At 37.2% G+C, this 25,263-nt stretch overlaps 2 protein-coding genes across 3 annotated transcripts in view; both read left to right on the forward strand.

The window, feature by feature from the left end:
• Positions 1–4,824, forward strand: part of LOC133632602 (phospholipid-transporting ATPase ID-like) — a 108,022-nt gene extending 103,198 nt beyond the window's left edge. The window contains exon 28 of the mRNA XM_062025109.1: positions 53–4,824. Within this exon, the coding sequence (XP_061881093.1) occupies positions 53–382 (330 nt within the window). The 3' untranslated portion in view covers positions 383–4,824. The remainder of the gene's footprint in view (positions 1–52) is intronic.
• An 854-nt stretch (positions 4,825–5,678) lies between these two features.
• The window catches only part of dapk1 (death-associated protein kinase 1), a 141,608-nt gene continuing 122,023 nt past the window's right edge, over positions 5,679–25,263 (forward strand). Inside the window, exons 1-3 of one of the 2 annotated variants that reach the window (XM_062025111.1) lie at positions 5,688–5,769; positions 5,884–6,038; positions 9,755–9,929. In XM_062025111.1, coding sequence (XP_061881095.1) covers positions 9,868–9,929 — 62 coding nt within the window. In that variant the 5' untranslated portion in view covers positions 5,688–5,769; positions 5,884–6,038; positions 9,755–9,867. Of the gene's footprint in view, positions 6,039–9,754; positions 9,930–25,263 lie in introns of both variants that reach the window. The other variant, XM_062025110.1, reaches the window with a different exon arrangement.

Consider the following 25,263-nt stretch of genomic DNA (forward strand, 5'->3'; position numbering starts at 1 on the left):
AGGACAAGGAGAGATGGCCGTGACATTACTTTAACCTGCATGATCTCCTCAGGTGATGTTCAAGGTCCGCCAGGCCAAAGCGACGCCGCCCCCGCCGCCTCGCCGCACCCGAATCCGCCGCACCAGCTCCCGCCGCTCCGGCTACGCCTTCTCCCACGCTCAAGGCTACGGCGACCTGGTGACGTCGGGTCGCTTCCTGCGGCGCCCGGCCGTGTCGCGCCCCTCGGGTTTCTCGCAAATGGGACGCGCCGCCGCCGGCTTCAGCCCCATGGGGCGCTCGGCCGGGTACAGCCCCACGGGGCGGGCGCAGCAGGGGAAGGTCCAGGAGGTGGAGGTGACCTCGCTGCAGATGTACAGGACCATCAGTGACGCCGCTCTCTGATTGGTCAGGAGCCTTCAAAACAGGAAGTGTCGCCATGTTTACAAACTTGGAAAGCCATGTTGCCTTCATGTCCTCTTGATAACTGGTTTTTTACACAACTCATAGCACTTCTATTGATGACTCATAAGTGCAAATATTGATCTTTATCATGTTTAGAATGTGCTAGCAAAGCTTAGATGGGGATGTTCTTCACTCCTGCTTCAATTCAGTTCTTTACCTAAACCGCGTGGAGGACAATCATTCTCAAATCCTCCTGAATACCAGCGTCCACTGCAGTGGACATTTGTTTTTACGGCCTATTTTTGAATACATTTCAGCAAAAAAATGATGGAGGGCCAAAAGGGACCAAATTAAAATGAATACATTTTTCGATAATTATTTTTAAAAATGTATTAATTAATTCAAATTAAATTTAAATACTTGGATGTATTATTAAACCTGCTCAGTGGCCTTGTGGTTAGAGTGTCTGCCCTGAGATCGGTAGGTCGTGAGTTCAAACCCCGGCCAAGTCATACCAAAGACTATAAAAATGGGACCCATTACCTCCCTGCTTGGCACTCAGCATCAAGGGTTGGAATTGGGGGTTAAATCACCAAAAGTTATTTCCGGGCGCTGCCACCGCTGCTGCTCACTGCTCCCCTCACCTCCCAGGGGGTGATCAAGGGTGATGGGTCAAATGCAGAGAATAATTTCGCCACACCTAGTGTGTGTGTGACAATCATGGGTACTTTAATTTTAAATATGTCATTATTATTATTTTTTTTAACTATTTCACAATTTAATTATTGACTTCATGATTTCATTATTTAACAATTCTATTAATTGTTAAAATTTTATGAATTGATAAAATGAGCAAGAATGTTAGCATGCTAACGTCAGCATGCTATTATAGAAGTTATCATACTTCTAAGATTGTGGCAATTATCAAAATCCGTGATTTTTAGGTTTCCACAAATAAAACTAGCAAGAATGCTAGCGTAAAATTTTAGCATGCTAATGTTAGCATGCTATTATAGAAGTTATCATACTTATAAAATGGTGCCAAGTATCAAAATCCATGATTTGTAGGTTTATGTATATAAAACTAGCAAGAATGCTAGCATAAAACGTTAGCATGCTAATGCTAGCATGCTATTTTATAAGTTATCATACTTCTAAGATTGTGGCAATTATCAAAATCCATGATTTTTAGGTTTCTACAAATAAAACTAGCAAGAATGCTAGCGTAAAATTTTAGCATGCTAATGTTAGCATGCTATTATAGAAGAAGTTATCATACTTATAAAATGGTGCCAAGTATCAAAATCCATGATTTGTAGGTTTATGTATATAAAACTAGCAAGAATGCTAGCATAAAATGTTTGCATGCTATTTTATAAGTTATCATACTTCTAAGATTGTGGCAGTTATCAAAATCCATGATTTTTAGGTTTCTACAAATAAAACTAGCAAGAATGCTAGCGTAAAATTTTAGCATGCTAATGTTAGCATGCTATTATAGAAGAAGTTATCATACTTATAAAATGGTGCCAAGTATCAAAATCCATGATTTGTAGGTTTATGTATATAAAACTAGCAAGAATGCTAGCATAAAATGTTAGCTTGCTAATGCTAGCATGCTATTTTATAAGTTATCATACTTCTAAGATTGTGGCAATTATCAAAATCCATGATTTTTAGGTTTCTACAAATAAAACTAGCAAGAATGCTAGCGTAAAATTTTAGCATGCTAATGTTAGCATGCTATTATAGAAGAAGTTATCATACTTATAAAATGGTGCCAAGTATCAAAATCCATGATTTGTAGGTTTATGTATATAAAACTAGCAAGAATGCTAGCATAAAATGTTAGCATGCTAATGCTAGCATGCTATTTTATAAGTTATCATACTTCTAAGATTGTGGCAATTATCAAAATCCATGATTTTTAGGTTTCTACAAATAAAACTAGCAAGAATGCTAGCGTAAAATTTTAGCATGCTAATGTTAGCATGCTATTATAGAAGTTATCATACTTATAAAATGGTGCCAAGTATCAAAATCCATGATTTTTAGGTTTATGTATATAAAACTAGCAAGAATGCTAGCATAAAATGTTAGCATGCTAATGCTAGCATTCTATTTTATAAGTTATCATACTTCTAAGATTGTGGCAATTATCAAAATCCATGATTTTTAGGTTTCTACAAATAAAACTAGCAAGAATGCTAGCGTAAAATTTTAGCATGCTAATGTTAGCATGCTATTATAGAAGAAGTTATCATACTTATAAAATGGTGCCAAGTATCGAAATCCATGATTTTTAGGTTAAAAATGTACAAACTTGGCTATGTTGCTCGTATAAAAAGATTAGCAAGGAAGAGTTAGCACATGGTGGTAAGTATCCAAACCCACTGAATACAATTTGCTGAATTGCTAGCATGACAACATCGAAAAAGTTGGCGGACTTTGAAGGTGGCGCCAAGAATCAAAAGCCATCATTTTTGGGTTTGTAGGTATACAATTTTGCTAAAATGCTAACGTGAAACGTTGGGAAAAGTTAGCATCCTTTTAAGATGGCGGCAAGAATCGAAAGCCATGATATTTAGGTTGAAACGAATAGGATTAGCGCAAACGCTAGCATGCTAACGTTAGCATGTTATCTTAAGAAAATTTAGCGAATTGTGGCCCAGAACAAAATGATGCAATCATTGCGACATGAGGAGTGCAGTGCTGCGTTGAAGTCAATATTTAAAGAATGATTGAGTTATTCAATTTTGTCCCATTTAGTCAGTGCTTTATCATTTTTTTTAATGAAGTTGTCAAAGTCAGTGGGCGTGTCCTCACACCTGATTGGTCACTTCCGCTTGCCTGTAGAAGCCAGGGAGTAGAAGTGGTGAATATTGTGCCAAAATAACAACTTCAAACACAATTATTGAATTCATTTCAATTGGAATCCATTAATGATGCATTTAGGTACTTTTTAACCATGCCACTATTTATTTAATTTGCTCCAGTTAGGCCTGAAAACTTTTTATTTTTGCTCTATTTTTAAACAAATGAATAATAAGTAGCCCTGTTTATGCAAAACACAAGTGTCCACTGCAGTGGACAATGGTTCTTCGGAGAATATATATGTGGTTGTTTTTTTTTTGTGTTTTTTTTTAAAGGGACAAGAGAACTTCTGTCCAAATGTGCCTCAATCCTGTGTCCAGATTGTAAGGAGCAGACTAACGATGCAACATACACTATATTGCCAAAAGTATTTGGCCACCCATCCAAATGATGAGAATCAGGTGTCCTAATCACTTGGCCCGGCCACAGGTGTGTAAAATCAAGCACTTAGGCACGGAGACTGTTTCTGCAAACATTTGTGAAAGAATGTGTGTGGATGAACTTGACTGGCCTGCGCAGAGTCCTGACCTGAACCCGACAGAACACCTTTGGGTTGAATTAGAACGGAGACTGAGAGCCAGGCCTTCTCCACCCACATCAGTGTGTGACCTCAGCAATGCGCTTTTGGAAGAATGGTGGAAAATTCCTATAAACACACTCCGCAACCTTGTGGACAGCCTTCCCAGAAGAGTTGAAGCTGTAACAGCTGTAGAAGGTGGACCGACATCATATTGAACCCTATGGGTTAGGAATGGGATGGCACTATGTGAGTCAAGGCTTTTGGCAATTTAGTGTATGTTTGCCTTCTTCAGACAGCAAACCAGATGAGACTGAAAAACAGCAGCGCCTCTGCTGGTTGCAGCCTAGTACTGCACTCCCCCGTGGCTATAAGTCCGGGGGTCCAAACCTTTTTTCACCAAAAATCAAAGCATGTGGAAGACATTTTCATATTTTTCACTTTCAAAACCAATAGTATATATCGATTTTTATATATATATATATATTTTATAAAGAAAATAACAGCCTGCATGCCAGCTTTGTGCTATTTTTAATTTTATCTCTTTACTTGATTTTTATTCCACTATTTTTGGATACCACTGCTATCATTCATCAGTTACACACACACACACACACACACACACACACATCGCTCTTAACAAGCTACATTTTTTAATCTACATGCCGGGGGAAAAAAAGCACAAACTGCACATTTTAGACAGCAAGTGTCCACACACAGTATGTAGCACTGAATGCCACACGATGCATTCGAGGACGTAGAATAACATATCTGACGGATGACATGCAAACAACACGCGTACTGTAAAGTATCATAGGAATATGATCCAATAAGTCATATTTATATATGTTCTTGTCTACTTGTTGCTCAATTTATCTCTGGGATGCCACTTTGTGAGCAGCCACTATAGATGATGATCAGTTTATTGTGACTTGTTATATGCATCACCATGGACTGAGTGTGTACTGCATCATGTTTTGAAGAAAATTAAGTGACTTTGCTCTTTTGTACATTTTTTTTTATACCTGCAAGAACTGCATTAAAAAAATACCAAACCTCTGCAGCAATTTGCTCTTTATGACTTATCGCCAGCAGGGGGCGAAATAACCACGAAAACCACTTTTAATAAGCTTGTTAAATTAGGTAAAATGTTTTTTTTATTATTTTCATGAAAGTAGGAACATTAACAGCATGAATAATAATAATAAAATAACACCTGTATTTAAGTTAATATAATAAGCCATTTTTTTCATCTAATGGTGCTTTTTATTGTGTAACTTTAAGATATTATTTACATTTTAATAGAAATAAAGTTATACGAAATGCTTTCATAAAAAAATATATATTTTATGACACGTCTAACCACTTGGTGTCATTTTTAGTAGTAAATAAACACTTAAGCCAGATTATTAAAATTTAATACATTATTAATAATTGAAATTTTAAAAAAGTATTTACGTATCAATTGTTTATTGAATTGCAGATGTATATGTTTAATGACATGTCTAAATATTTTCGATTAAATGTCAGTTTATTCAAGGCAGCTCGTCTTTGATCACATGGATGTTTGTGTTTTCTTTTGTTGTAAAATGAAAAAAATATCACAACTTTAATAAGTTATATAGGACTACATTATAACATTTTTAAAAAAAACAATGATTTACATCCATTTTCTACCGCTTGTCCCTTTCCTAGTAGCGAGACAATGATATGTTTATTTATTTTAATTGCACATGTATATATTTCAAGACATTTTAAACTGAATTTTGACTTTTTTAATTTATTTTAAAAGTGTCCATTTTTATGAAGGCATCGCGTGTACTTGTTGTCATAATTAGACTGCCCAAGTGTACCCAATGAAGTGTCCAGTGGCTGCATTGTCTTCCTGTGTGTGTGGTGCTGCGTTTAGGTGCACTTGAAACAGCCGGTGATTTGTCTAATTCCCAGTCACATCTCAGTTTTGGCTGAGAAAAGTATATTCATCCACCTTTAAATGGTAACAAATTGATTTTAATGACGCTAAAAAAAGGGTGTGGAGGCTGGTTTTGGCGTTGGTGTTGTAGCGTTGGCCGGAGCGTAGTGGTTGACTGGTTGTTCCGTTTTTCCACAGCGCTCCCTGAAGGCGCCATCGGTAGCCGTACATTGTTAGGTTGATTCTCCAGGGCGGTGTTTTGTCCTCCGGTAGAAGCCAACCGGCGACTCCTGCTCGCACTCAACCCGCCGAAACATAGCTTGGACTCGGCCGTGAGACACTCCAGCTCACCGGTAAGACATGTTACCTTCTTCCCTTCTTAATTAAACACAATTAGCTTCGACGTTGCCTTGCTAATGTTGATCCTCGCGCTGCTTTTTCACAACCAAAATGTCAGATTTTATTTACATTTTTTTGGTGTATAAACGAGTTTCTTTTTGCGCGGTTTTAAGCGTCATTTCCCCCGAAAAATGATGTCGTTCACTTAGGAGAGTCGTAGAAAGGCGGAGTAGCACCGCTCTTGTTTCCCATGGCGACAGTAAGCGACACACAGCCGCTCATCTATCGCCCTTTTCGGACACGTTCTGACCAACACCCACCCCGCCTTCCAGCCAAACCAAAAATACACAAACATCTCAAAATTAAAAGTGGTGACATATTTTTGTGTGTCGGAAAATAAAATTGATTTTCATTTAGTTTGTTTCCCCCTCTTTACCAGGGCCGATAATGAAAGTCATATTTTACTGGACAATTTCAGTGGTACCATTTCAGTACCTAAATGTTAAAAGAAATCATATTTTACTGGACATTTTCAGACGGACTATTTCAAGCCCTGAAGGTTAAACAAAATTAACATAATTTTCTGGAAATTTTCAGAGGCACCGTTTCAGGACATAAAGGTTAAAAAATATATATATATTTTACTGGAAATTTTCAGAAGGACCATTGCAGGACCTAAAAGCAAAAAAATCATATTTTACTGGAAATTTTCAGAGGGACCATTTCAGGAACTAAAGGTAAAAAAAAAAATGTTTTATTGGAAATTTTCAGAGGGACCATTTCAGGAACTAAAGGTAAAAAAAAACATAATTTCCTGGAAATTTTCAGAGGCACCATTTCAGGACATAAAGGTTAAAAAAATAAATCATATTTTACTGGGAATTTTTAGAGGGATCATTTCAGGACCTAAAACTGGACATTTTCAGAGGGACCATTTCAGGACCTAAAGGTAGGAAAAAATAATATTTTACTGGACATTTTTAGAGGGACCATTTCAGGACCTAAAGGTAAAAAAATCATATTTTACTGGAAATTTTCAGAGGGACCATTTCAGGACCTAAATGTTAAAAAATCATATTTTACTGGAAATTTTCAGACGTCCTATTTCAGGACCTAAAGGTTAAAAAAAGAAATCATATTTTACTGGACATTTTCAGAGGGACCATTTCAGGACCTAAAGGTAGAAAAAAAATCATATTTTACTGGAAATTTTTAGAGGGACCATTTCAGGACCTAAAGGTAAAACAATCATATTTTACTGGAAATTTTCAGAGGGACCATTTCAGGACCTAAATGTTCAAAAAAATCATATTTTACTGGAAATTTTCAGACGGACTATTTCAGGACCTAAAGGTTAAAAATCATATTTTACTGGAAATTTTCAGACGGACTATTTCAGGACCTAAAGGTTAAAAAAAAGAAATCATATTTTACTGGACATTTTTGGAGGGACCATTTCAGGACCTAAAACTGGACATTTTCAGAGGGACCATTTCAGGACCTAAAGGTAGAAAAAAAAAAACATATTTTACTGGAAATTTTCAGAGGGACCATTTCAGGACCTAAATGTTAAAAAAATCATATTTTAGTGGAAAATTTCAGACGGACTATTTCAGGACCTAAAGGTTAAAAATATAAATCATATTTTGCTGGAAAATTTCAGAGGGACCATTTCAGGACATAAAGGTTAAACAAATATATATATATATTTTACTGGCCATTTTTAGAGGGACCATTTCAGGACCTAAAACTGGACATTTTCAGAGGGACCATTTCAGGACCTAAAGGTAGAAAAAAAATCATATTTTACTGGAAATTTTCAGAGGGACCATTTCAGGACCTAAATGTTAAAAAAAATCATATTTTACTGGAAATTTTCAGACGGACTATTTCAGGACCTAAAGGTTAAAAAATCATATTTTACTGGACATTTTCAGACGGACTATTTCAGGACCTAAAGGTTAAAAAAAGAAATCATATTTTACTGGACATTTTTGGAGGGACCATTTCAGGACCTAAAACTGGACATTTTCAGAGGGACCATTTCAGGACCTAAAGGTAGAAAAAAAAAAAAACATATTTTACTGGAAATTTTCAGAGGGACCATTTCAGGACCTAAATGTTAAAAAAATCATATTTTACTGGAAAATTTCAGACGGACTATTTCAGGACCTAAAGGTTAAAAATATAAATCATATTTTGCTGGAAATTTTCAGAGGGACCATTTCAGGACATAAAGGTTAAAAAAAAAATCATATTTCACTGGAAATTTTCAGAGGGACCATTTCAGGACCTAAAGGAAAAAAAAAAAATATATATTTTACTGGACATTTTTAGAGGAACCATTTCAGGACCTAAAGGTTAAAAAAAACAAAAACATTTTACTGGAAATTTTCAGAGGGACCATTTCAGGACCTAAAGGTTAAAAAAAAAATCTAATTTTACTGGAAATTTTCAGAGGGACCATTTCAGGACCTAAAGGTAAAACAAATCATATTTTACTGAACATTTTCAGAGGGACCATTTCAGGACCTAAAGGTTAAAAAAATCATATTTTACTGGAAATTTTCAGAGGGACCATTTCAGGACCTAAAGGTTAAAAAAAATATATTTTACTGGAAATTTTTAGAGGGACCATTTCAGGACCTAAAGGTAAAAAAAATAAAGAAATCATATTTTATTGGAAATTTTTAGAGGGATCATTTCGGGACCTAAAGGGTAAAAAAAATAAAGAAATCATATTTTACTGGACATTTTTAGAGGAACCATTTCAGGACCTAAAGGTTAAAAAAAACAAAAACATTTTACTGGAAATTTTCAGAGGGACCATTTCAGGACCTAAAGGTTAAAAAAAAATCTAATTTTACTGGAAATTTTCAGAGGGACCATTTCAGGACCTAAAGGTAAAACAAATCATATTTTACTGAACATTTTCAGAGGGACCATTTCAGGACCTAAAGGTTAAAAAAATCATATTTTACTGGAAATTTTCAGAGGGACCATTTCAGGACCTAAAGGTTAAAAAAAATATATTTTACTGGAAATTTTTAGAGGGACCATTTCAGGACCTAAAGGTAAAAAAAATAAATAAATAATATTTTATTGGAAATTTTTAGAGGGATCATTTCGGGACCTAAAGGGTAAAAAAAAATAAAGAAATCATATTTTACTGGACATTTTTAGAGAGACCATTTCAGGACCGAAAGGTAAAAACAAAATAAATCATATTTTACTGGAAATTTTCAGAGGGACCATTTCAGGAAAAAAATCTTACATAAACTCTCATTCCTTCCAGAAACTAATGAATCAAATGTTACACTTTGCACCTCATTTTTTTAATCAAAAATTGCATATTTTGTGTTTCCATCTATCCATCCATTTTCTACCGCTTGTCTCTTTTGGGGTGGCGGGGGGTGCTGGAGCTGATCTCAGCTGCATTCGGGCGGAAGGCGGGGTACACCCTGGACAAGTCGATATTTTGTGTTTCTCACTTTCAAAAAAAGTTGATGTCTATTAGACTTTTAGGAGTACAAAGTGCAGCCTGACTTGAAAGGGTTAACTAGAGCTTGGCTGCCTCACACAGCAGAGAAAGGACAAGGAGAGATGGTAGTGCCCCTTTCCAATCAAACGAAAAATACACAAACATCTCAAAATTAAAAGTGATGTCATATTTTTGTGTGTTGGAAAAGAACATTGGTTTTCATTTAGCTTGTTTCCCCCCCCTTGCCAGGGCCCATCATGAAGGGGGGCATTGCCGGCTGTGACCGAGCCCAGAAAGGAGGCTGCTGGTAGGCATGGCGCGCCTGTGACGAGCCCCCCCTCACCTCCAGGAAGAGCAGCAACATGACTGTTTTCAAGCAGGAGAATGTCGAGGAGTGTTATGAAATCGGAGACGAGCTGGGCAGGTGAGTGCTGCCTGGTTTTCCAACTCTGCAAAAAAAAAAAAAAAAAAAGATGTATGCTTCCACAGCCCCCTCTCTGCGCTCCTAATGCATGCCGGCCATGATGCATCCTTGTCAGTAATGAAGCGCTCGCTCCTCAGGCTGCTTCTCCCTGGAGATCTTCCACATCACCCCGTCTGTGGGGGTCATTATCAGTGGTGGTGGAACTTACACTGGACATCGGGAACTTGGCTTTTATTTGTGCGGGTTTCGCGTCTGGACTTAAGAAGTCATAAAAAAAATTCACTACAATTTGATATTATTTGGTTAAGTAAGATGAAGTACAAATTTATAATTATAATTATAATTATATAATTACAATTATATAATTATAATTGGAGTACATTATTTAGTAAAGATGGCGCCGTCATTGGAAGCGAGCAATTATTGCAGTGAGTTTAAACCTTAATAATCATATGGAGTGCATGAGAAAGCGGACATAAAAATATGTCTTTTATAAACAAGTATATTTCACAATTACAGTAGGGGTGTCCCGATACAACTTTCAAACTTCTCGACATTGGATCCTTGAGTATTGGCCGATACTGACCTCAATCCGATACGATATCAGCATGAATCGTTGTACGTACTTTTATTTTGTAGTTTGGAACGTTAGAAAACGTTACCACAATAATTCATTAAGTTAAAGCTTCGTGACACTGTGAGTTGATTGATGCGGACACATTTGTTACTGGGTACTTTCTATGCTTCTGCTTTGGAGACTTTGTATGTGTGAGTAATACGCAACCATAGTTATTTGACACGTGTTTATATTGACAAATGTGCTGTTTTAGACCACAATATTTTCCAATTAAGGACACTTGTCTAGCTTCTCTGCTATTGTGTGCTTAGCTGTTGTGTAGCTGCTCGCTCCTAGTAGCCTGTGGTATACCGTGTTTAGAGGATCTTTGACTATTGTTTTTATAACGGGTCCTTAAAAACAGCAGCGTCCTTATCATTTAGAGAATCTTTGAATTGCATTTTTTGCAAGAGATTCCTAAAAACAGCAGTGTCCTTGTTTTATAGAGGATCTTTCTGTTGTTTTTGCAAGAGATTCCTAAAAACAGCAGAGTGCTCCTGTCATATAGAGGATTGTTGACTTGTGTTTGCACAGTAGATTGACAAAAACAACAGAGTATTCTTGTCACAAAGAGGATCTTTGACTGTTGTTTTATAATAGGTTCTTAAAAACAGCAGCATCCTAATCATTTAGAGAATCTTTTAATTGCATTTTTTGCAAGACATTTCTAAAAACAGCAGTGTCCTTGTCTTACAGAGGATTTTTCTGTTGTTTTTGCAAGAGATTCCTAAAAACAGCAGAGTGTCCATGTCATTCAGAGGATCTTTGCCTTGTGTTTTTATAGTAGGTCCTTAAAAACAGCAGCGTCCTTATCTTTTAGAGAATCTTTGAATTGCATTTATTGCAAGACATTCCTAAAAACAGCCGTGTCCTTGTCTTATAGAGGATCTTTCTGTTGTTTTTGCAAGAGATTCCTAAAAACAGCAGAGTGCTCCTGTCATATAGAGGATTGTTGACTTGTGTTTTCACAGTAGGTCCCCAAAACATCAGAGTGTTCTTGTCATGAAGAGGATCTTTGACTGTTTAATTATAGGTTCTTAAAAACAGCAGCGTCCTTATCATTTTGAGAATCTTTGAATTGCATTTTTTGCAAGACATTCCTAAAAACAGCAGTGTCCTTGTCTTATAGAGGATCTTTCTGTTGTTTTTGCAAGAGATTCCGAAAAACAGCAGAGTGCTCCTGTCGTATAGAGGATTGTTGACTTGTGTTTTCACAGTAGGTCCCCAAAAACAGCAGCGTTCTTGTCACAAAGAGGATCTTTGACTATTGTTTTTATAACATGTCCTTAAAAACAGCAGCGTCCTTATCATTTAGAGAATCTTTGAATTGCATTTTTTGCAAGACATTCCTAAAAACAACAGTGTCCTTGTCTTATAGAGGATCTTTCTGTTGTTTTTGCAAGAGATTCCTAAAAACAGCAGTGTCATTGTCTTATAGAGGATCTTTCTGTTGTTTTTGCAAGAGATTCCTAAAAACAGAAGAGTGCTCCTGTCATATAGAGGATTGTTGACTTGTGTTTGCACAGTAGATTGACAAAAACAACAGAGTATTCTTGTCACAAAGAGGATCTTTGACTGTTGTTTTATAATAGGTTCTTAAAAACAGCAGCATCCTTATCATTTAGAGAATCTTTGAATTACATTTTTTGCAAGACATTCCTAAAAACAGCAGTGTCCTTGTCTTATAGAGGATCTTTCTGTTGTTTTTGCAAGATATTCCTAAAAACAGCAGAGCGTACCTGTCATTCAGAGGATCTTTGACTTGTGTTTTTATAGTAGGTCCTTAAAAACAGCAGCGTCCTTATCATTTAGAGAATCTTTGAATTGCATTTGTGCAAGACATTCCTAAAAACAACAGTGTCCTTGTTTTATAGAGGATCTTTCTGTTGTTTTTGCAAGAGATTCCTAAAAACAGCAGTGTCGTTGTCTTATAGAGGATCTTTCAGTTGTTTTTGCAAGAGATTCCTAAAAACAGCAGAGTGCTCCTGTCATATAGAGGATTGTTGACTCGTTTGCACAGTAGGTTGACAAAAACAGCAGAGTGTTCTTGTCACAAAGAGGATCATTAACTATTGTTTTATAATAGGTTCTTAAAAACAGCAGCTTCCTTACCATATAGCGAATCTTTGAACTGCATTTTTGCAAGACATTCCTAAAAACAGCAGGGCGTACCTGTCATTCAGAGGATCTTTGACTTTTGTTTTAATAGTAGGTCCTTAAAAACAACAACAATATCAGCATGAATCACAGTACCTACTTTTATTTTGTAGGGTGGAACGTTAGAAAAAGGCCTGATCAAGTGAAGTTACTCAGAGAAGGATGGCAGGTATGAAAAACTCTCACCGTGGGACAGGATTATGCTGTCTTTAAATGTGAAATGGAGTGGTAATTGGATTTTTGGCGACATCTTGTGGGCACAATAATTCATTAAGTTAAGCTCTGTGACACTGTGCGCTGATTGATGCGGACACGTTTGTTACTGGATACTTTCTAAGCTTCTGCTTTGGAGACTTTGTATGTGTGAGTAATATGCAACCATAGTTATTTGACACGTGTTTATATTGACAAATGTGCGTATTGCAAATTACGTATGTCTAGCTTGGGTGCTATTGTATGCTTAGCTGTCGTGTAGCTGCTAGCTCCTAGTAGCCTGTAGCGTACCGTGTTTACCGTTTTCGTAAATGACTTAACTAAAATGAAATACACAATAAATATATAAATAATAACAACAAATTGGAGGACATTTAGATGTTAACTGTCTTTGCAGAAGTAAACACGCTGCAGTATTGTATCGGAAATTTTAGATGCAAGCCGATATTCTCCGATATTATACTTGTTTTTTTTAATTGATATTGTACCGATATCAATGCCGGATCGGGACACCCCTGTGCACAACACAGCAGCAACAGAACCGATGCTCCAACAGGGGTAGGAAGCAAAAGTGCTGAGCCAGCATTAAATGATTTAACAAGAGCACAGCATATTATGATGTAAAGGTGGTAGATGTGCACGCCTGCGATTAATTAAGACAAACAACAGGTCAATCAGGGGGTTGCCTGCAGCCGCAGCTGTTAATGTCATTATTATGGTCCCTGGCTGTTTTTTTTTTAACACCCGGTGACTATTGGCTAGTTAATTGAATAGAGGCATTTGTAATGTTATGAATGTCCCACCCATAAAAAAAATAGTATCTTAAATAAAAAAATAAAACTGACCAATTCTTATTTGTTTTAAAGGGTATGGGAGAACCTCTGTCTGAATGTGCTGAGCTCTTCAATCGGCAAATTTGTTCTTGTTGACGCCACACCTTCAATGCAAATAGGCCTCGATTGTAGCATTTGCGGTAATTGTATTAATGCATGGCGACCATTTGACCCTGGGACAGACTAATTAGGACCTCAATGATTTCCTGTGGGATTTGAAATGGGACAATAACACACTAGACTAGTGTGTGTGTGTGTGTGTGTGTGTGTGTGTGTGTGTGTGTGTGTGTGTGTGTGTGTGTGTGTGTGTGTGTGTGTGTGTGTGTGTGTGTGTGTGTGTGTGTGTGTGTGTGTGTGTGTGTGTGTGTGTGTGTGTGTGTGTGTGTGTGTGTGCGTGTGTGCGTGCGTGCTCTACCCTTCTTGAGACATCAACAAGGAAAAGTAGCTTCCATATGAGGAGGTGTGAACAAGTGATGACATAAATCATGGTCCCAATACAGAAAACCATTGCATCTAATAGAGAATGTCTCATTTGCACCCCTAGTGGTGAAATCTGTCAAAATGAGAGTGGTCCCAAAAAGGAGGGATTTTACAAATTGACTGTGTGTTAGTTTTAAAAGTGCTCCCCCTCTGGTCAACATGTGAAATAACAAGTGTGTGTAAGAAATTGAAATGCGCCCCCTTTGGCCAAAATGTATTTAAAAAATAAAAAATAAAGATGTATATAAAGTAGGGCTGCAACTAACGATTAATTTGATAATCGATTAATCTGTCGATTATTACTTTGATTAATCGATTAATAATCGGATAAAAGAGACAAACTTCATTTCTATCCTATCCAGTATTTTATTGAAAAAAAACAGCATACTGGCACCATACTTATTTTGATTATTGTTTCTCAGCTGTTTGTAAATGTTGCAGTTTATAAATAAAGGTTTATTTAAAAAAATAAATAAAAAAAAGTTTAATAAAAAATAAAAAAAACCTCTGCGCATGCGCATAGCATAGATCCAACGAATCGATGACTAAATTAATCGGCAACTATTTTAATAATCGATTTTAATGGATTTAATCGATTAGTTGTTGCAGCCCTAATATAAAGACATAGTGTAATAAGTTGAAGTAAATAATGAAGATTAAAAACCAATTACCAACAAAAAATTTAAAAAACTAACTAAATGCAGTCTTTCTCTCACAATGTGTCGACGTTTTTCTTATAAAATTGGGAACACTTTCTCATATTCTTTCTATTTCTGTAATATTGCAAGATTTTAATGTAAAATGATTACTTTTTAATGCAAAAATGGTGACATTTGTCATCTAAAATTCAAACTTATCACAACGTAGCCAATTTCTTTGTTGTTGTTGTAAAATAGTGACATTTTTTTAGTGAAATTATGACTTTTGTCATAATTTTGCCAAGTAAAAATTCCGATGAATATTATAATATTGCCAACATTTCAAAGTTTTCTAATAAAATTGTGACTATTGTCGAGTAAAATTACGAGTCTTTTCATAAAATTGCCAACATTTTAAGCTTTTCTTGTAAAATTCCAACTTTTATCATAATATTGCACAAAAGTTCAGTTTTTCGTGTAAAATGTTGACTTGCGTTGAGTAAAATTAAATTTTTCTTGTGAGACTGACCTTTTTCTTGTGAAATTCAAACTCATTTTTAACAACAACTTTTTTATATTTGCATAGCATGTATATAATGTTGTATGTACAAATCTTTATACATCTAGAAAGAGGTAGGCATTTATCGGAGGTCTCAAGAAGGTAACAAATACAAGAATATGTGTGTGTGTGTGTGTGTTTGTGTGTGTGTGTGCTTGCTCTGCCTTTCGAGGATAAGGAAGTGTGGATGTAGTCTAGTGTTACATGCAAATGAGCAGAAAGGTTCCCCCTCAAAGAGCACACGGCTTAATGAATACAAAGCAGCGTTCAAGACCACAAAGTTGTATAAAACAAGATGGCAGCAGTCATGTACATGAGTTGTGTCCCAGCCACTGACCTACATCTACCCCCACTGGGGGGGTCCTGCACCTCCCCCACCACCTAAGGACTAACCCAGCATGTCTGCATGAATGTATTGATCATGCATCTTTACGCCGAGTCAGCACTCTGCTGTCATGTAAAGGATCTTTGCAGCAGTGTTCCTGTCAGATCTTTAACTAGTCTTTTTGATAATAGGTCCTTCAAAACTGCTGTGTCCTCGTCATATAAAGGATCTTTGAGTTGCATTATTTGCAGAGATTCCTAAAAACAGCAGTGTCTTTGTCATATACGGTAGAGGATCTTTCAGTTGCTTTTGCAAGAGATTCCTAAAAACAGCAGTGTCCTTGTCATATAGAGAATCCTTCAGTGTTTGTTTTGCAAAAGATTCCTAAAAACAGCAAAGTGCTCCTGTCATATAGAGGATTTTTTATTTGTGTCTGCGCAGTAGGTCGTTAAAAACAGCAGTGTTCCTCTCACTTAGAGGATCTTTGACTATTGTTTTTATAATAGGTCCTCAAAAACAGCAGTGTCCTTATCATATAGAGGATTTTTTAATTGCATTTTTTGCAATATATTCCTAAAAACAGCAGTGTCCTTGTCATAGAGGATCTTCAGTGTTTTTTTTGCAAGAGATTCTTAAAAACAGCAGAGTGCTCCTGTCATATAGAGGATTTTTGATTTGTGTCTGCACAATAGGTCCTTAAAAACAGCAGAGTGTTCCCCCCACTTTGAGGATCTTTGACTATTGTTTTTATAATAGGTCCTCAAAAACAGCAGTGTCCTTATCATATAGAGAATTTTTGAATTGCATGTTTTGCAATACATTCCTAAAAACAGCAGTGTCCTTGTCATATAGAAGATATGTCAGTTGTTTTTGCAAGATATTCCAAAAAACAGCATTGTCCTTGTCATATAGAGGATCTTTCAGTTGCTTTTGCAAGAGATTCCTAAAAACAGCAGTGTCCTTGTCATATAGAGAATCCTTCAGTGTTTTTTTTTGCAAAAGATTCCTAAAAACAGCAGAGTGCTCCTGTCATATAGAGGATTTTTGTTTTGTGTCTGCACAGTAGGTCTTTAAAAACAGCAGAATGTTCCTTTCATATAGAGAGACTGTTGTTTTTATTATAGGTCCTTAAAAAAACCTGCAGCGTCCTTATCATATAGAGAATCTTCGAATTGCATTTTTTGCAAGAGATTCCTAAAAACAGCAGTGTCCTTGTCATATAGAGGATCTTTCCATTGTTTTTGCAAGAGATTCCAAAAAACAGCATTGTCCTTGTCATATAGAGAATCCTTCAGTGTTTTTTTTTGCAAAAGATTCCTAAAAACAGCAGAGTGCTCCTGTCATATAGAGGATTTTTGATTTGTGTCTGCACAAAAGGTTTTTAAAAACAGCAGTGTTCCCCCCACTTAGAGGATCTTTGACTATTGTTTTTATAATAGGTCCTAAAAAACAGCAGCGTCCTTATTATATAGAGAATATTCTAATTGCATTTTTTTGCAAGAGATTCCTAAAAACAGCAGTGTCCTTGGCATATAGAGGATTTTTAAATTGTGTTTGCACAGTAGGTCTTTAAAAACAGCTGAGTGTTCCTCTCTTTTAGAGAGACTGTTGTTTATATTATAGGTCCTTAAAAAAACCTGCAGCGTCCTTATCATATAGAGAGTCTTCGAATTGCATTTTTTGCAAAACATTCCTAAAAACAGCAGTTTCCTTGTCATAAAGAGGATTTTTCCGTTGTTTTTGCAAGATATTCCTAAAAATAGCAGAGTGCTCCTGTCATATTGAGGAGTTTTGACTTGTGTTTGCACAGTAGGTCTTTAAAAACAGCAGAATGTTCCTGTCACATAGAGAATATTTGACTATTGTTTTTTATAATGGGTCCTTAAAAACAGCAGCGTCCTTATCATTTAGAGAATATTTGAATTGCATTTTTGTTGTTTTTGCAAGCGATTCCTAAAAATAGCAGAGTGCTCATGTCATATAGAGGAGTTCTGACTTGTGTTTGCATAGTAGGTCCTTAAAAACAGCAGCGTGTTCCTGTGACATAGAGGATATTTGACTATTGTTTTATAATAGGTTCTTGAAAACAGCAGTGTCCTTATCATATAGAGAATCTTTGAATTGCATTTTTTGCAAGAGATTCCTAAAAACAGCAGACCGTACCAGTCATTCAGAGGATCTTTGACTTGTGTTTTTATAATAGGTCCTTAAAAACAGCACTGTGCTTTTTATATAAAGGATCTTTGACTAGTGTTTGCACAGTAGGTCCTTTAAAACAGCAGTGTCCTTGTCCTATAGAGGATCTTTGACTTGCACTTTTTGCAATAGATTTTTTAAAAACAGCAGTGTCCTTGTCATATAGAGGATTTTCAGTTGTTTTTTGTTAGAGATTCCTAAAAACAGCAGATTTTTACTAATGTTTGCACGGTAGGTCCTTAAAAACAGCAGTCTTCTTGTCACATAGAGGATCTTTGACTAGTGTTTTTATAATAGCTCCTTAAAAACAGCAGTGTCCTTGTCACATAGAGATTTTTTGCGTTGCATTTTTTTTTTGCCAGCGATTCCTAAAAACAGCAACGTCTTAATCGTATAGAAGATATTTGAGATGTTTTTTTGCAAAAGATTCCTAACAAGAGCTTGGTGCTCTTGTCATACAGAGGTTCTTTGACTAGTGTTTTTATAGTACATCCTTAAAAACAGCATATAGCGTTCCTCTCATATAGAATCTTTGACTGGTGTTTTTTGTAATAGGTCCCTAAAAACAGCAGAATGCAACTGTTGTATAGAGAGTAGGTTCTGGTCATTGAGAAGATCTTTTATTAGCGCTTTTGCAAGCGAATTCAACAAGCAGCAATGTCCTTGTCCTATAGAGGATCTTTGAGTAGTGTTTGTTTAATAGGGTCCTTAAACACACGTGAGCGCTCCTGTCACATAGAGGATCTTTGGCTGGCATTTTCACAGGAGTTTCCTAAGAAGAGCAGAGTGCTGCTCTCATATAGACTATCTTGGATCGGCCACTGAAAGGCGATCACATACAAGAAAATCATACGATACTGATCAGCTGGTCTAGTTTTGAATCGTACAAAATTGTGTGCTATTAATACGAGTATTAATAATAATAATAATCTGCTGTAATTATTGTACAGTATTAGTTTGGTCTGGTGGGTGTACCTAATGATGCTGTACAGCATGTTGATACAACAGAGTCGTGTTATCTTTTCATGGCGGTCAGTCCACCTTTGACCTTGACGTGGTTCCTGTCAGTCTTCTTACAAGTCAAATTAAAATTGTTCACAGTCGTCCTGGGGGAATTACTTTCAATTCATCTCTGCAGTCATGGGAGGATAATTGGATCCCTGCCAACTGTGTTAGTGGGTAAATTGCTGGAGCTGTGTGTGTGTGTGTGTGTGTGTGTGTGTGTGTGTGTGTGTGTGTGTGTGTGTGTGTGTGTGTGTGTGTGTGTGTGTGTGTGTGTGTGTGTGTGGTTGGAATCTGGATAAGGGGAAAGCACGTCCCTTTGTGGTCAATTAGGGCAATCAGTCAAGTGTGGAAATTGTGGGTCTGTGCCTCTCGGTGAGATACAACTTTTCTCTTCTCCTCCGCTTTGTATCTCCTTGCGCTCCTACATATCAATGATTGCATCATCGAGTGTTTGACGTGATGATGTAATCTTTGAATTTGCATAATTGATCATTAGGTGAAGCAAACACAAAACACATTTTATTGTGTCACTTCTGTTTTATGTGAGTGCTGTTATGTGTAGGGCCAAGTTCAAACACTGATGACATCTATTAAACAAGACAAGAAGCAAGGAATCAAACAAGAGACAGAATTCAATTGAGCTCAATTGAGGAGAAACACGTAGACACTGTACCCTTGTACAGTGTCGTCCCACGCTCTGACGAAAGATTTTAGGCCTCCTCTTTTATTTGGACTTTCCCTGATTACATGGCAACAGCTGTTTCTAAGGGAGCGGGGTCGTAAACAGCCATCACCTTTGGTTACAAAACAGTTCAAAGAAAAGGTGCCTGGAGGGAGGTCAGGCCCTGCCTCCTCTCCGCTTTGTAGATCTCGGGTAAAGACAAAATCTTCCTGTGGATTACAATACATCAAAGAAACCGACACCTTCATGTCGCTTCCCATCCTACACAGTGGAGTTTTACGAGCCTTTTGCTTGGTAGGATCAAAGACAGCTTTTGTCCTCTCGCAGGGCGAGCTGAACTCAATGTAACACAAAGTTTTGTGATAACTTAGATACAATTATTGTGACATGTAGTGTCCGATTGTCTGTGAGGCCGAGAGATGTGCAGAGATGGGCCTGGGCGGGAGAAAAAAATAATAATTATAATATGTATATATGTATATATATATATATATATATATTCATTTTTACAAAAATTTCGATTTCCGATTTTTTTCCTGATTTCCCCCCCCCCCCTACTTTTTAAAGAATAATAATAATAAACTAGTAGTTTGAAAAAGAAACGGAATGCACATCTTACTCTTAGCAAAATTCAAATGTGTATTATGTTGTTCTTTTTAGACCAAATATAAACTGTACTGTTTATGGAATACTTTTTTTCTAATACTATATTTGCAGCAATACTTCTGTCTTGCGTAAAATACTTTTGTTAACAAAAATGTAGTATAATACGTTGTATGCAAATAAACTGACCGGTGCAATGAACGTCGAGTGGATCTAGTAAAATATTGTGAGAGTCCAGTCCATAGTGGATCTAACATAATAGTGTGAGAGTCCAGTCCATAGTGGATATAACATAATAGTGAGAGTCCAGTCCATAGTGGATCTAACATAATAGTGTGAGAGTCCAGTCCATAGTGGATCTAACATAATAGTGTGAGAGTCCAGTCCATAGTGGATATAACATAATAGTGAGAGTCCAGTCCATAGTGGATCTAACATAATAGTGTGAGAGTCCAGTCCATAGTGGATCTAACATAATAGTGTGAGAGTCCAGTCCATAGTGGATCTAACATAATAATGAGAGTCCAGTCCATAGTGGATCTAACATAATAGTGTGAGAGTCCAGTCCATAGTGGATATAACATAATAGTGAGAGTCCAGTCCATAGTGGATCTAACATAATAGTGTGAGAGTCCAGTCCATAGTGGATCTAACATAATAGTGTGAGAGTCCAGTCCATAGTGGATCTAACATAATAGTGTGAGAGTCCAGTCCATAGTGGATATAACATAATAGTGAGAGTCCAGTCCATAGTGGATCTAACATAATAGTGTGAGAGTCCAGTCCATAGTGGATCTAACATAATAGTGTGAGAGTCCAGTCCATAGTGGATCTAACATAATAATGAGAGTCCAGTCCATAGTGGATCTAACATAATAGTGTGAGAGTCCAGTCCATAGTGGATCTAACATAATAGTGTGAGAGTCCAGTCCATAGTGGATCTAACATAATAGTGGGAGTCCAGTCCATAGTGGATCTAACATAATAGTGAGAGTCCAGTCCATAGTGGATCTAGCATAATAGTGTGAGAGTCCAGTCCATAGTGGATCTAACATAATAGTGTGAGAGTCCAGTCCATAGTGGATCTAACATAATAGTGTGAGAGTCCAGTCCATAGTGGATCCAACATAATAGTGTGAGAGTCCAGTCCATAGTGGATCTAACATAATAGTGTGAGAGTCCAGTCCATAGTGGATCTAACATAATAGTGTGAGAGTCCAGTCCATAGTGGATCCAACATAATAGTGTGAGAGTCCAGTCCATAGTGGATCTAACATAATGGAGAAAGTCCAGTCCATAGTGGATCTAACATAATAGTGTGAGAGTCCAGTCCATAGTGGATCTAACATAATAGAGAAAGTCCAGTCCGTAGTGGATCTAACATAATAGTGAGAGTCCAGTCCATAGTGGATCTAACATAATAGTGTGAGAGTCCAGTCCATAGTGGATCTAACATAATAGTGTGAGAGTCCAGTCCATAGTGGATCTAACATAATAGTGTGAGAGTCCAGTCCATAGTGGATCCAACATAATAGTGTGAGAGTCCAGTCCATAGTGGATCTAACATAATAGTGTGAGAGTCCAGTCCATAGTGGATCTAACATAATGGAGAAAGTCCAGTCCATAGTGGATCCAACAAAATAGTGTGAGAGTCCAGTCCATAGTGGATCTAACATAATAGTGTGAGAGTCCAGTCCATAGTGGATCTAACATAATAGTGTGAGAGTCCAGTCCATAGTGGATCCAACATAATAGTGTGAGAGTCCAGTCCATAGTGGATCTAACATAATGGAGAAAGTCCAGTCCATAGTGGATCTAACATAATAGTGTGAGAGTCCAGTCCATAGTGGATCTAACATAATAGAGAAAGTCCAGTCCGTAGTGGATCTAACATAATAGTGAGAGTCCAGTCCATAGTGGATCTAACATAATAGTGTGAGAGTCCAGTCCATAGTGGATCTAACATAATAGTGTGAGAGTCCAGTCCATAGTGGATCCAACATAATAGTGTGAGAGTCCAGTCCATAGTGGATCTAACATAATAGTGTGAGAGTCCAGTCCATAGTGGATCTAACATAATGGAGAAAGTCCAGTCCATAGTGGATCTAACATAATAGTGTGAGAGTCCAGTCCATAGTGGATCTAACATAACAGTGTGAGAGTCCAGTCCATAGTGGATCTAACATAATAGTGAGAGTCCAGTCCATGGTGGATCTAACATAATAGTGAGAGTCCAGTCCATTGTAGATCTAACATAATAGTGAGAGTCCAGTCCATAGTGGATATAACATAATAGTGTGAGAGTCCAGTCCATAGTGGATCTAACATAATAATGAGAGTCCAGTCCATAGTGGATCTAACATAATAGTGTGAGAGTCTAGTCCATAGTGGATCTAACATAATAGTGAGAATCCAGTCCTTAGTGGATATAACATAATAGTGTGAGAGTCCAGTCCATAGTGGATCTAACATAATTGTGTGAGAGTCCAGTCCATAGTGGATCTAACATAATAGTGTGAGAGTCCAGTCCATAGTGGATCTAACATAATAGTGTGAGAGTCCAGTCCATAGTGGATCTAACATAATAGTGTGAGAGTCCAGTCCATAGTGGGGCCAGCAGGAGATCATCTTGAGTGGAGACAGGTCAGCAGCGTAGAGACGTCACCAACTGATGCACAGATGAGTGGTCCACCCTGAGTCCCGACTTTGAACAGCTAGCGCCGCATCGATGGTCACCGAATCTGGATTTCAATTGCATAATCCGGGTGTGTTAGTCCGATTTCTGAAAAGCCGAACACGATCGGATGAAGGTGTTACAACGGGTTGCTTATTTAGAGCAGAATTATTTGAGAAATCGGACTAATTTAGTGCGTGGACGCGTTATGTTTGTTGTCATAGCGGTCTGGGGCAACCTGCTGAGTCAGCAATAATTCACTGTCAACAACAGTACGACGAGCATAACACGTGAGACTTCCAGACCATCAGCTTAGAAGCGACACTTTAAAAAGCATGCAGAGATCGACGAAGCTACTCAATCTTTATACCGTGCTTCGAATCGTATCTCGCGGCATAACAAAAGGCACCGGAGGTTGCAGGTGTACCTAATATTGTGGCTTGTGAGTGAAGAGTGGCTTCTTGCACTGAACACTTCGAATGCCCTGTCACTTTAGTGATTAAGCAGCGTGTCACATGATCTTATTGCATGAGGAACCCGTGTGTGTGTGTGTGTGTGTGTGTGTGTGTGTGTGTGTGTGTGTGTGTGTGTGTGTGTGTGTGTGTGTGTGCGTGTGTGTGTGTGCGCGTGTGTGTGTGTACCTGCTGACTTTGTCATAAGATCACAAAAGCAGCTAAAAAGCAGCTGATTGTCAGTTTCTCCTGAACATTAGCACATAATAAAGCAGGAGATGATAGATGAAACAGCTGAAGCTCTCTCCTCCCTCACCTCCCACCACCGACACCACATCCTCCTCCGTTGTCAAAATCGCAATCTTGCGCTTCCCTCAATTTGTGTGAACAGCCGAATAATCACGTTGACTTCTGTATTTTTTTTTTTGTCGTTTCGCAAACACGTTGACAGCCAGCAAGACGACGTGACGCAGACCTGGGCAAAATACGGGCCAAATGCGGCCCGCCAGACGTTCTACATCATTTTGTTTTTTAGACCTTTAACATCAAAACTGTAGCCGCCATTATGATGTGCAGTGCTGTTTTTAAATGACCGTAAGGCTTGAACTATACAAAGTATTTCAATGGTTGAAATCTGCGCTGTTGAGTGTTCTACCAGTTATCACGGTAATCTATGTCACAGCAGCTCAGACCAGGAACAAAGCAAAGTGGGCGGGGTTTGTTTTCGGAGCAGCCAGCCCGAAACGCATGTGTCAGAAACGGATGCATAAGCAAATTTTTACAACAAATTTCTGCATAGAAGTGATAATATATCATATTGTAGGTGTTTGTTGTATTTTTGTTGTGTTTTGCTTAATTGTAAAAGATACACAACTATGGAGGAGCTGGTCTGAGAAGTAAAAGAAGAACGACGTTCATATGTTGTTAATATTCAGTGTTTTATTGTTAATAGTTAATATTGTAAATCCCACTTTCTTTATTTTCATGTACATTTTGGGTGTCCCATTCAGTAAAAAAAATTAAAATATTCCATTCAGTTTTTTTTTTAGGTGGTCTGTCATAACTTTATTAGAATTCTATGGGACATTGAGACTTTTGGTATTAATGTTCCTGAAAAAAAGGGACCAGAATATTAATAACAGAAAGAAACAACCCCTTTTGTGTAAATGGGGGTGGGAGGTTTTTTGGGTTGGTGCACTAATTGTATGTGTATCTTGTGTTTTTTATGTTGACTTAATAAAAAAAAAAAAAATTAATAATATTAAATAATACAATCTAAGAACATGGTAAAAAGTAGAAAAAAAACTCAAATTATTATTCTTATTGGATGAATTCAAATTGTTTTGGATGAGACCCATTTTTTTTTGCATATTTTAAAATGTTATTTTGGGATTTTCAACATATATACAAAATAAAAACTAAATAAGACTTTATTTCTTCTGGGAAAATTGCTTTGGTTTTCATACGATTCGGTCTTCGTCTGACCTTTTGGAATGGATTACTAACAAAAACCAAGGTACCAATGCATATGGAAAAGTGTATAGAGTACACAATAGTGCAGGGGTGTCAAACTCGTGTTCATTGAGGGCCACATTGCAGTTATGTTTGCCCTCAGAGGGCCGCTTTTAACAATGAGTAATATATGAATATACACTACCGTTCAAAAGTTTGGGGTCACCCAAACAATTTTGTGGAATAGCCTTCATTTCTAAGAACAAGAATAGACTGTCGAGTTTCAGATGAAAGTTCTCTTTTTCTGGCCATTTTGAGCGTTTAATTGATCCCACAAATGTGATGCTCCAGAAACTCAATCTGCTCAAAGGAAGGTCAGTTTTGTAGCTTCTGTAACGAGCTAAACTGTTTTCAGATGTGTGAACATGATTGCACAAGGGTTTTCTAAT

The sequence above is a fragment of the Entelurus aequoreus genome, linkage group LG17, assembly GCF_033978785.1.
Source record: "Entelurus aequoreus isolate RoL-2023_Sb linkage group LG17, RoL_Eaeq_v1.1, whole genome shotgun sequence".
Classification (NCBI taxonomy): Eukaryota; Metazoa; Chordata; class Actinopteri; order Syngnathiformes; family Syngnathidae; genus Entelurus; species Entelurus aequoreus.